Below are 12,828 nucleotides of genomic sequence, written 5' to 3'. Positions count from 1 at the left end.
GGACCCTACTAGGGGAAGTCAGGGCCGGCGTCAACGTATGTTTCGGGATTTTGAGAGTTAGGTACATACTTTTCAGATTGGTATCCGTCGACGAGCCCGTCGGCGGTGAAGCGCCGATGGGTACCATGGTCGATGGAGTTCCCGTCGACAGCTGTCGTCGACAATGTTGCCGTCGATGGAGATCTTGTCGACAGTGTCGTCGGAGCTTCCATCGACGATGGAATGGATGTCGATGGAACAGTCTTCATCGACGAAGCAGTCGTTGACACTGTCGTCTGTGATCGTAGCATCAACGGTTGTTTGGACATTGTAGCGTCGATGGTTGTTTGGACGTCGACAATGACTTCTTTATAGTCGACAAGACAGTCCTACCGGCTGTCGACGATGGAGTCGTCGACGTAGATAGTGAAGAGGCGACAGAAGTAGAAACAGTCGCCGTCGACGAGGTGACAAGGCCGTAGACGTAGATTTCCTCGTCGTTGAGGCCACCGTCGATGAGGTAGTCGTCGACGGAGTAGTAGGCTTTTTAAAGGTGTGAACAATCTCCTGAGGAGACACCTTTGGTTGTAGAGCCTTCGGATGTACCTCTGAAGTCTTTATGCGTCTTTTGAGGTGGCTGTGACGAAGGGCCTGGTGAAGCTACCCTTGGTCTTTTTTGAGAGGACTTGGAGGATATGGAAGAGCCCTCACTCTCCTCAGAAGACTCAAGTTGGTCTTTGTCTAAGCTTCTGCAGCCAAATCAAGAGGCGCCCCTCCCGATCTTTAAGGGTCTTTGAAGAAAAGGTACGACATACCTTGCAGTCCTTTGAAGAATGATCCGGGTAAAGGCAGTAGAGACTATCTTTGTGTTGGTCATCCACATGAAGCCTCTTTTTAACCACAGGAAGCACAGGGCCTGAAAAGGCCTTTCTTAGGTGTATCTGCCATGAAGAACCTGGAAATATGCAAGTAGAAACACTGGAAATCCAGAGATGAGGAAAACTGAGCAGAGCTCAGAGGAGACTCCCTTAGCACGACGTGCGGTAGAAAATCTGAGGGACTGCAGCTCCTTCCAGGAAGGTTCCAGAGGGTGGTGATAGCTGGCAGGCTCTTCTCTAGCGTTTGGTCCTTTTTACAAAAGGACATGGATATGTTACTAATGCAAGGCCTTCGGCCTATTACTCTATATGTCTAATGGGACAGGACTTTATTTATGTACCGGGGACTCCCATCCCGACGACGGGGAATGCTTCAGGCATGTGAATCTATGAAAGATACCCTAATACTGGAAATTCTGAATATAGAAGTTTATTCTCTGTTTTGGAGATATATGGTGATCACCGCTAGGTGTTGTCTTATGGAAGAGAGGCTAACCTTGAGGTTTGTAAATGTAGAAGGTAACAATGTCTTGATGCTTTGCTGTTAACGGGAGAATATCCTTTAAATGGCAATAGTGAGCAAATAGTCTCCACTTTGCCGCATGGCATGCTCTAGTAGTGGGTCTTCTTGCCTCTAAGAACATCCATACATTGTCGAAGTAGATTCAAGTATCCAAAATCTAAGACCTCAGGAGCCAGATTGCAAGATTAAGTTTGGATGTCATACTGCTCCCTTGTTTTGGGTTAGAAGGTCCTGCCAGTTGGGGAATACCTGGTGTGGAACTACTCAGAGTTCCTGTATTGTTGTGAACCATGGTTTTCTGGCCCATGTGGGATCCACTAAGATGAGTGTCAGATGTCTGTTGCAGTTTGCGAATGACAACTGGAAGCTGCGGGAGAGGTGGAAAAGCATAAGCGAATATCCCTGACCAATTTATCCTCAGTGCATTGTACTTGGACTGTGGGTGTTGGAACCTTGAAGTGAAGTTTGGGCATTTGGCATTTTCTGCCGTGGGGAATAGGTCCATCTCTAGGTGACCACATTAATGAAAGAAATAGGTGGAGGGCTTGTGGGTTGAGCTCCAACTTGCTGAGGAGATCCGCATAAATCGATGTCTGTACTCCGCTAATAGGTGAATGTTGTCCGAGAGCATACCTCCAGATGGTTTGTGCTACGTGAGATAGCTAAGGTGACCTGGTGCGCCTGTTTTTGCATATAATACATGGTAGTCATGCGGACTGTTTTGGTGTGAATTGGTTTGCCCGTGAGGTGTGGAATGGATGCTTTCAGTGCTAGATGGACAGCTAGCAGCTCTAGGCGATTGATATAGAGATGAGTTTGACTGAGTATCCAGTGGCCCTGAACAATCAACTCTTGGGAGTGTGGTCCCCAACCTGTGAGCGATGCGTCCACCGGTTATGGTCCTCTGCGGAACTGGGTCTAGGCGAGGCCATCCTTTGAGAAGATTATTGGAATTCCTAGCTTGACGGCTGATCAACACAAGATCTACCAGCTGGCTGTTCGATTGAGACCACTGATGCTCTAAGCATTTTTGGAACAGCGCATATTGAGTCTGGCAGAGCGTACTATTACTATACATGGTGCCTAGGAGGTACATCACTATTCTTACGGTTATCTGTTAAGGCTGAAACTGTGGAATAAGCGTTTTAAAGGACTGAATCCTTGCTATATTTGGGAAAAACTAACCTTGCTGGAGAATTGAGGATGGCTTTGTTGCAAGGTATTTGCAGAGGTTGTAGGTGGAACTTGAGTTCATTGACTGTGAAACCTAGTTTGCGAATGCTGATAACAGCTGCGATAGTTTGAATTTTTGATGAGCCAGTCTACTGCTAGACATTTGGTGAACACCCTGGGGGCTGTAGTGACCTCGAATAAGTATTTAAAGTGTTTTCCGTTTAATACAAATCTGGGTACTGGGGCACCAAAGCTGCACTACTAACACTGCAGGGGTGGCCGGGTCCAAATAGGTGTGGGGCGCCCAATGCTTTCCAATGGAGGTCGTCGGTTTTGGAAAGACTCCAGGCTTAAACCAGGAGGCTGGACGAAGGCGACCAATGGCTGGGCAATTAAGTTGGATAGCTGGGGGGACACCTTTGGCTCCCGAAAATCAGGGCGCTGAGGATGCAGGGGTGCAGTTTGGGGTCTTGTTTCCTCCGCTGGGTCCTCAGGAACTAGAAACTTCAAATTTCTTACTTTCCGTGAGTGACTTATAAGTGATTGTGGACACTAAACAGTCACTTATACCACATGTAAAGCAAGTGGCTGAACAAAGCACAGGAAGTCTTCAACAATTTTTAAATACCTAGAGTTCATGCAGAAGTTTCAAGCTTCTCTAACAAACACTGAAGGTGAAGCCAATGGGCTATACCTTTAAGTACCCTCTTTAATAAAGTGGGAGCCCCAGAGACCTCAAAATGCATCTGTCATCCTACCAAGTAAGGTGTAATGACAATTGGCCTCTGTAGCCAGAGGGGTCACTTCTAAAGGAACATGGACAGGTCACCCAGGAATCAAAGGGACTGGCCCACTCCACTAAAAGACCCCAAACTTCGACAAAAAAGCTACCCTATTATTGACTGCCCCTCCGTTCAAAAATATATAAAACAATGAATCCTTTCCTGTCCAGATTACCAAACCCAAATTTAATACCTACACAAATGAGTTCGGAAACACTTCCAATACTAGAACACAGCTTTTTCCTCATCAGTAAAAAAAAACAAAAAAACAGGTAAGCAGGTAAATCAGGGTGCACCTTTTTTGCAACGCTCCGCATCATTTCAAGCAAAATAACAGCGATATAAACATCACCATGTTTGTGTAATGTCACTGTACCTCAAACCCCTCAATTGACCACTCCTATAAAGGCTTTACCATACATCTCCCAACCACATTCCTCCGAAAGGGCACTGAGGAGCTAATGAACATCAGAGATCACCACTGTCAGGGAAGAGCCATGTGCAAATGCACCAATATAATTACTATTTACCCAGGAAACCATCCCATTCACTATAAAATGTCAATTCTAGTGTCCAGAGGGGATGCAACAGAGGGTTAAATAAGAAACCAGTGGCATTTTAGGAATTATAACTGTCACAGAAGATAATCTGCAAAATGAAACCAAAACTTTGCCACTGTAAAAAAGGAACAGATGTAGAAAATGTGACTGTGTGCCATAATCTTGTCTGAATCTGCATTTATAAAATGCATTTGATGATTCTCTCAAACCAGCAATGATGCAAACACTGAGAACTTTCATAATAATAAACAATACCTTAGGTCTGGCTGGGGATGGTCTAGGCCTTTTTTTCACTTCAGTCCATGCTTCAGTGTCCAGATCTGGCAAACTTGCAGAAAGACCTTTTGGCATAGTTTTCAAGTTGCTAACCTCCTCAGGCTTCCTGGTAACAGGACTAGATGTACGTGGTGAACCAGGTAGAGATTCTAAAGTAACGAAATAAGGTGTAGATGAATATGCGGCTAACGGCCAATTTGGCTCAAATATGTGAAAAGCCAAGGGGTGTATAAATACTCACCTGTTTCTTTCTGGAAACTTTGCTTGGGCACAAACTCTGGGCAATTAATGAGTTGTGAGAAGTCAGTCTGGGCAGAATCGGACAAACCAGGACCTGGCAGGGGCCACTTGTCGGGGTGATCCTTCCTTCGAATTTTCAAATCTCTGATTTCAACTACTTTGCTGTCCTTCAAAGCCTAGAGACATTAAGAAGATGATTTTGCCTGCAACAGTAGTATATGCAATAAAATAATGCAATTTTCATGCACGATTAGCCAAATTCCACTCTCTAGTTAAGTCACTTACAACAACCAAACCAATTAAAAAAATATTTGGGTCATCACATGCAAGACCTGTGTCTGAATTGACAGGCCACAGTGGTATGAATATGGGCTGAACATATGATGAGAATCACTAGTAAAGTTAGCTGGATGGGTGCTTGCAGTTTATAACCAGATACTAACAGGAGCAAAATAGCCTGCAGCTCTAATACAAACTTGCCACTTAAATCATACATAATTGCAATCCCCAACCACAACTTGAAACCCATACCTAAGCAAAAGCCACACCAAAAAAGGCTTAGAGATGGTGGTATCAGACATCACCTTGAGAATGAGCCCCATGTCGGTGGTAAGGGCTTGAACCCTGTGAAAACTGGCTATCAGGCTCATGGGCAGGAACCCTTCAGTGTCCATCTTACGCCGAAGAAAAAAATCCCGTTGAAGATTGTCCTCACTGAAGTAGTACTCACTGGTAAAAGAAACATAACTGAAATTAACAAAGGAATCTATTCACAATAAATAAAATCCTACAATTTAATAAAAACCGATCCAATAACAAGTCTAAACAGGTCACTAAATAACCATTATCTACAAGGTTTTTATGCAACATTTCGGGCCAACTGAAGCATGTGTGGTGAAAATGGCATTTAGGTACAAATTTGAGAGGAAATGGGAGATAAAAAAAGGTCAATTCAGGCTGCACACCAATACAAAAAACACAGGAAAAAAGTCAAAATAGAGGCAAGTAAAAAGATTATGAGAAAATCTACAAAATGCAAATCATTCAAATGTACTAAAACACAGAGGATCTAAGCTTAGGGTATCTCGAACGTCCGTCGCTTTAAAAGCAAAGCAACTATGCGGCGTTATCAAGATGAAAATTCAAATATCGCAGGTGGGCGACAAAAGAAAATCTCATTGTACGATATTCAGTAAAACTGAAACGTTTATGTGACAGTGGGATTTGAGATATCAGAACGGCAACCATATCAAGTAGGACATCAGTAAAGAGCTGTCCCTGGCAATGGCAATTAGCCAGTGGCAGATCAAATGGACCTAGTGAACAGGAAAAAGAAGCAGAGTGTGCAGGACAGGGTTAAAAAAGGTAGATAGAATGCATTCATGGACATCTACTTTTACTACTCTTACTAACTCCATTATCACGTTCTGCGGGAAAACAATCAAACAATGGAGTCAATGCGCAGGCACACTATTACCAAAAGGAGGAGTCACCTACCTTGTGACTGGAAAGTCTTCTTCGAAGAAAAACAAAGTACAAACATCCGAACCAAACACTAGATGGCAACCATTGCAAAGCATACGTACGACTCTACAGCTGTATATGACAAGAACAGAGGCATACTGGGTAAGTAGCATTTTCCGTTCAAGGCATATGAGCTGTAGATCATATGCTTTGCATAGACTAAATAGCAGTTATCTCCCAAAGCGGTGGCTGAACTGTAGCTGTTTCAGTGATTTGAAATAGTATACGGAAAACTGCCTGGCCTTCTTGCTGCTAACACATCCACGGAATATTTTTTTGTGAATGTGTGAGGTGTAGACCATGTTGCAGCTTTGCATATATCTATGGGTATATTTCCTAGGAAGGCCACAGAGGCCCCCAGTTTGCGTTTAGAGTGTGCTTTAGGGAGAACTGTTAATGTTAGTTTAGCCTTTGCATAGTATATTTGAATGCAGTAGACTATCCACCTTGCAATACCAGTCTCTGATATAGTATTGCTTTTGTGTGGCGGAGCATAAGCGACAAAAAGCTGATTTGTATTACGGAAAGGTTTTGTCTGTTCAATGTAATAAAGCAATGCTCTTTTCACATCTAATGCGTGTACTGCACATTCTGCCACTGAATTTGGTTGAGGGAGGAACACAGGCAACTCAACAGGTTAATCTGAAAAGCAGAAAGGACTTTCGAAAGGAATTTAGGATTGGTCTGAAGAACAAGTGTTTTGATGCATTTGTAAAAAAGGTTCTTCTATAGTTAATGCCTGAAGTTCACCCACTCTTCTGAGTGCTGTGATAGCAACTAGGAAAGCAACTTATGTGAAAAATTGCAGTTCGCATCTGTGCAATGGTTCAAAGGGTGGACCCATTAGTCTGGTGAGAACAATGTTGAGATTCCGCACTGGAGCAGGTGGACGTCTCAGGGACATAACTCTTTTGAGCCCCTTCATAAACAATTTAATGACAGGTATTTTAAAGAGAGATAGATGCTGTCTATTTTGGAGGTGTGCATCTACAGCAGCTAGATGTAAACGTATGGATGTGTATGCTAAATTAGAACGTTGTAGATCTAACAAGTAGCATATAATGTTTTGGACAGCAGCATCAGGCGGGTTGATGTGGTTATTACAGTAAATCACAAACCGTTTCCACTTTGCTGCATAGCAGGCTCTTGTGGAGGACGTCTAGCTTCCTTGATATTCATACAGTCTGGTGGTAGATTAAAATAGCCAAACTCTAGGAATTCAGGTGCCAGATCGAGTTGACTGGGGTATGGGTGTCTTATGTCTCTATGGCTCTGCTTGAGGAGAATGGGTATAAAACGTTGTTTTTGATGAGGTACACCTAGAGTTCCAATAGGGTTGTGAACCATGGTTGACGTGCCCATGTTGGAGCAACTAGGATTAGTGTCAGGGACTCTTGTTTGAGTTCTCGAACCACTAATGGAATGAGTGGGAGAGGTGAAAAAGCGTAAGCAAATATCCCTGACCAGTTCACCCAGAGTGCATTGCCTTTGGACAATGGATGTGGATACCTGTCCGCAAAATTTGAGCATTTTGCGTTTAGGTACGTGGCATACAGGTCTAGGTCTTAGAAGCCCCAAATTTGAAAGAATGGGAGGAGAACTTGAGGGCAATGTTGCCTCTAATTTCTTTCCTCTGTGTGCGGCAGTGGAGGGTCTGTGCGTTGCAACCATGGCTATGTCTGCCAGGAACCAGACCACGCGCATGTGCAGAGCCAAATGTCACTCTAAACGTTTACTTAAAAAAGTGAAAAGATGGTGCATTTTCACACATACAGCGCCACGTTAAGGATCTCAAGGCCGGTTTGCAAATTGGATAAATACGCCATGACATGAATTGGTTACAGAGGCAAGTACACTTCAGGTTTAGAAAAGCACAAGACCCCAACAGTGGTACAATCATAACATTTTTACTAAATATTCTTAACTGGAGCACTGTTCATTGGGTGGGGAAGTGTTGAGAGCCTATACAATATCACATATGCACAATAAGTTACACAATTACATAACATTTACACTTTGATCTGAAAGCTACTGAGTAATGTTGGGCTATCCCACCAGAGATAGTTTGTGAAACGTTGACATCCAGGCAAACATGGACTGTAGGAGAGGGCCGTTCAGACACGTACTAGGAAAAAAATCCTACACCCTTTCCTCTTACATGGATGCTCAGCAGGATTGTCGCATACATTCTTTCACTTTGAAGTTAGAGAAAGAAAAGTAAACACCAAGCCTCTTCTGAAGCGAGAGCTTGACATTTAACCTGGTCTTTGAATGCACCGCAAATGTGACAAGATAAGACAAAGATGTAAAGGCCTGTTTACAGAAAGTGAGTTTGTGGAACAATATAGTAATCAAAGTTTGGGCAACCGGAGAGACGAACTCAAGCTGGACAGCCTAAACCAAATTAATCCAGCAAATAGAAAGCATGACAATGTGAATTACAAACCCCTTAGCCAACGATAAGCAATGGGCAGAATGCATTCCTATCGCAGCTTTCTCAATGTCTCCAAAATGTCTTTAGCAAACCAGACAGCATTTAGCTTTCAGCTAAAAAAAATGAAAGCTGGCAGGAAAACGACATTGCTGCAGGTTGGCAGGGACGAAGTTCAGTGACAGACCAGGGGATGACAGGAACAGGCAACATTGCTACAAGTGGGTAGGGAAGTAGTACCGTCACAGATCAGGAGGTGGCAGAAATGGAAAACCTTGGTGCAAGGGGCAGGGAAGAAAAAAACTTACTGGGGTAGAGAACAGCAGCAGCAGTGAAAGTGGTTGGGAAGGGCCCATGGTTCGCACTGAGCACTCAGGCTACCGTAAAGCAATGCATGTTACCACCGGGTGCTGGCTTCCTGGGGGCGCCGTATTTGCAAGTTTATTATGTTCTTTAATGTACCTGCTGCCATGTTCCTTTCCTCCAGCAATTACCAGGCCGCACAAAAATGTCAAGTTAACTCCTGTAATTAATGTTCTTCCAGGAGAGAGATTGGAGTTTTGTATAGTTCATGATTTGACTTCTGTGAAGGTAGTGCAGAGGGTTATATATGCCTGCTGCAAAGAGCGTGTATCATGTAGATTACAGAGTGCATATAATGTACATAGATCAGCAGGTTACTGCTTTACTTTTGCACTAGAGCCTCTTGCAGTTCAGGTGCGGCACCATATGGTGAAGTGGGGTTTTGGTGTGGGGTGAGGGGGTAATCCACTTGGTGTCTTTATATGCGGACTATACTCTTTTTTGTTTATCATCTCCTCTGTGGTCTCTGCCCATCCTGTTTTATTTAACTGCTTTTGGGGAACTATCGGCTCTCCACCTTAATAATGGTAAGTCCCTTGTATTCCCATTAGGGTCTCTGCCATCTTGCGGAGAGGGGAAATTGCTGGTGGTACCCCTTCGATGGGAGCTGGACTCCTTCCACTGTCTGGGGATGGTTATTGCCCAAATCCCACAAAGGCACAAACAATGTCACATAGAGAGGGTAATTGAGGGACTGCACTCGTTCCTACGATTCTGGACTTCCCTTCCGCAGCCTCTTAGTGGCCGCATGGCTGTCATGAAGATGGTGTTTCTGCCCCGGTCCCTCTATTTTATCTAACATTCCTTTGACATGTAGTCCTGCGATGTCTATCAAAGGCTGACCTCTTCTGATGTCTCTGATCTGGGCATGGGGGCGGAGTAGAGTGGTTAGGGTCCATATGATGCTGCAACTGGAGGAGGGAGGTCTGGCAGTACCTGGCCTAGAGCAAGACTACTTGACTCCCCAAAATACAACAGTGCATTGGCTGGTCGAGGAGGGCAACTGGGAGAAGTCACTGTTGGGAGATTTCGGGGGTGGTCGACCCTACCTCAGCTCTTGAAGCAGGGTATAGGGATGTAGATAATGGCTCTTATTTAGTCAGACATACTGCTTCACTGTGGGAATATACTGTTATAAGTGTTCTAATTAGAGACTGTTTGCTTGTGACTTGGTCTTCTGGGCTCTCCCTGCTCTTAGACTGTTTGGGGCTTCTGTGGACTTGACTGCATGGAGGACAGGTTGTTGTGAAGTGCTAGGGGACCTGTTTCCTAATGAGTAGTTTAGAGATTTTGAGGCAGCACAGGAGTGCTTCAGTGTAGGGCCAGGCCAGCACTCCTGGTGGCCGACCACACTGGGAACAGCACCGACACCCACCGACCATGCACGCAACCTAGGATTCATCCTCGACTGCTCCCTCTCCATGTCTAAACAGGTCGGCACCGTCTCCTCCTCCTGCTACAACACCCTCCGCATGCTCCGCAGGATCTACAAGCGGATCCAGACCGAAACAAGAACGGTGACACAGGCCCTCGTTGTGAGAAAGTGGCTCTATATATACTGGACTAGAATGAAGTACAGTGTGTATAGAGTCCACCAACCCCAGAGGTATAACAGGTTAAAGTCAGAACTGACCTTACTCTCCAAAGCTTGGTCGAGCAGTAAGGCAGTACCAGAGGACAGTGTAAAGCATTTGTTGTACACATTCAGTCAGCAAAAGGTTTCACACACTCAGCAAAAGGTTTCACACACACTCAAGGACTGAACTCCAGGCCAATTGTTTTTATATCCACAGATATAGTCGTTTTATTTTTAGAACCAACAGTTATAAAAATATACTTTTCTGGTTATGAGTACTCATGTAAATACTTTGCAAGGGAGTAATAAAGTTCGTGCACACAATGATTACAGTATTGGTAGTAAGCAACACAATCCTAAAACACACTAGCATTGAGCTCAATGAGTTTTCTACATACAAGTAGAGTTGATTACTATATGGATTACATTGGTAGTTCCAGGACTAGATCCTAGATGTAGTCCTGGGGTCTACGCTGAAACCAGATTAGCAAAACCGTTAGTTACTGTAGTGAATTCTCATGAATATAAAGCGGTTTTAAAAGTTCACACTTAGAAACTTTTCAATGTAAATCTGGCAATGTTATTCACTGGGAGAAAATTTCCAATTTTCAAAAGGAGACAAAAACAATTTAATAGAAAAGCAGACAATGGGTTCCTATGGAGAAAATACAGATTACTAGTAAACCCGCTAGGGATTACTTTTGTGGTTCAGTAGTGGGCTGAAAGATACAGTACTGGCTTCTCCCCTGGTCACAGGTTAGTACTTCGGAATTTGGCTGATTTTACGTGAATATTTTCAGTTTTCAAAACTTCACACTTAACTTTGAGTCAAAATGGGTCAATGTTATCCAATGGGACGTAAGTGAGTTACCTGTTTCCAGGTGAGTACTTGGTTGGTAAAGTGAAGGTTCTGGGTATAAACTCAGGGGTCCCGCAGGGTCAGGTAAGTACAATTAGTTCAATCCCAGCTGCACAGGGGCGGCCTGTTGCAGAGGTAGGTAGGCCCAATGATATCTAATGAGGGAAAGGGGGCCTTCAGTTGGTGGCTGCTGGCTAGCAGGCCACGCGGCTCTGGGAGCTGGGCTCCTGGTCACTTGCTCAGGGCAAGGGGGAAGTAGGTTAGGGCAAGGGGGAAGTAGGTTAGGACAAAGGGGTCACAGCCAGCAGCACTCGGGCGGCTGGGTGCAGGGTGCTTTTGAGCCGTCGGGCACTCAATGTTATCCAATGAGGATCTTGAAAAGGGAACAAAGGCTGCAGGCTCGGGGACGGAGACTCTCCAGGGGCGACCAGCACTTCGAGAGGTAAGTTGGAGCTTGGAGCACAGGTAAGTACCCCAAAGGGAGGCACAGGGGGCTGTAGGGCGCCAGGTGCAGGGGTGTCTTTGGGTGTCGGAAAAGCTTACCCTCTGCTGGTCGCGGTGGCCCCTGGTTCTGAGTCTGCAGGCGTTGGCTGGTTCGTCGAGGAGAGTCTTTGGGCCCTGGACTTCGGGTCCCAGTCGCCGGGGGGACGTCCTCGTGGTCTTGGTTCAGGTTGGCCCGGCCTCGGCGCAGGGTGGGCTGGTCTGGAGCTTCCTGGTTGGCACCAGGTTGGTTGTTGCAGCAGAGCATCTGCTGATGGGAGTCCCAATCTTCAAGAGGGTCAAGGCAGGCAGGTCCCCTGGGTGTCCCAAGGTTGCTGTTCACGGGGGTTGCCAGGTTTAGGCAGGAGCAGGTTCCAGGAACAACAGGCCGGTAGGGATGGGGCCAAGTCAGTTGTGGTTGTCCTGTTAGCAGCTGCACGGCGGGTCTTCTTGATCTTCTTTCTTCTCTTTGGTATCGGGAATCTGAGGAAGGAAGGTTCAGGGAGCCCCTGAATACTAAATTTAGGGGCGTTACAGGTAGGGCAAGGGCAGGGACCAATGGGTCCCTGTCCTGGGGTGAGTACACCCCCTAGCCTGCTCCTCTCCTGTGGAGGGGGGCAGGAGCCTAGCTGGGATTGGGCAGGGCTCCCCATCTACAAGATGGCTGGAGCCCGGGATCGTGCTTCACATCGCCTCCTCCGACTGAGGGGTGGAGTTGGCAAAGGTTGGGACACCCCCTTCCTGACGTAGTTTTTCCCGCCAGTCTTCCTGCCAGTGTGGGGGTAGAACTGGTGGGGGCCAGTTGCTGGGTACAGCAAATGGTCTGGAGAAGCTCTTAGAGGCGGCATGCCTTTGAAGCTTCCCCCTGTCCATCCTGGGGGAGGAAACATAGCACCTCGCCCAGGATGTGCATTGTTGCAGGCCGAAGAGAGCGGGGGCTCTCCACCCAGGGGTCCAGCAACATGTCTGCTGTGTGGCAGCCTCTGCAGCCACTCAGCCCAGACGTGGATTGTGGTTCAGGTTTTGGAGGGCATCTCTAAGATGCCCTCTGGTGCATTTTACATTAAATCCCACACTGGCATCAGAGCAGGTTTAATGTGCTGAGAAGTTTGGTACCAAACTTGTCAGTCTTCAGTGTAGCCATTATGGTGCTGTGGAGTTCGTAATGACAATCTCCCAGCACC

At 45.8% G+C, this 12,828-nt stretch overlaps 1 protein-coding gene across 2 annotated transcripts in view; it reads right to left on the bottom strand.

Moving 5' to 3' along the window:
* Positions 1-12,828, bottom strand: part of LARP1 (La ribonucleoprotein 1, translational regulator) — a 915,090-nt gene that overhangs the window by 423,556 nt on the left and 478,706 nt on the right. For both annotated transcript variants that reach the window (XM_078653680.1, XM_078653681.1), the window contains exons 8-10: positions 4,996-5,140; positions 4,413-4,587; positions 4,151-4,320 (exon numbers count right to left, since the gene is read on the bottom strand). In XM_078653680.1, the coding sequence (XP_078509806.1) occupies positions 4,151-4,320; positions 4,413-4,587; positions 4,996-5,140 (490 nt within the window). The remainder of the gene's footprint in view (positions 1-4,150; positions 4,321-4,412; positions 4,588-4,995; positions 5,141-12,828) is intronic.

This window comes from Lissotriton helveticus, chromosome 7 (genome assembly GCF_964261635.1).
Source record: "Lissotriton helveticus chromosome 7, aLisHel1.1, whole genome shotgun sequence".
Lineage (NCBI taxonomy): Eukaryota > Metazoa > Chordata > Amphibia > Caudata > Salamandridae > Lissotriton > Lissotriton helveticus.
Note: the sequence above shows the minus strand (reverse complement) of the source record. Positions and strands in the feature narration are given on the sequence as shown.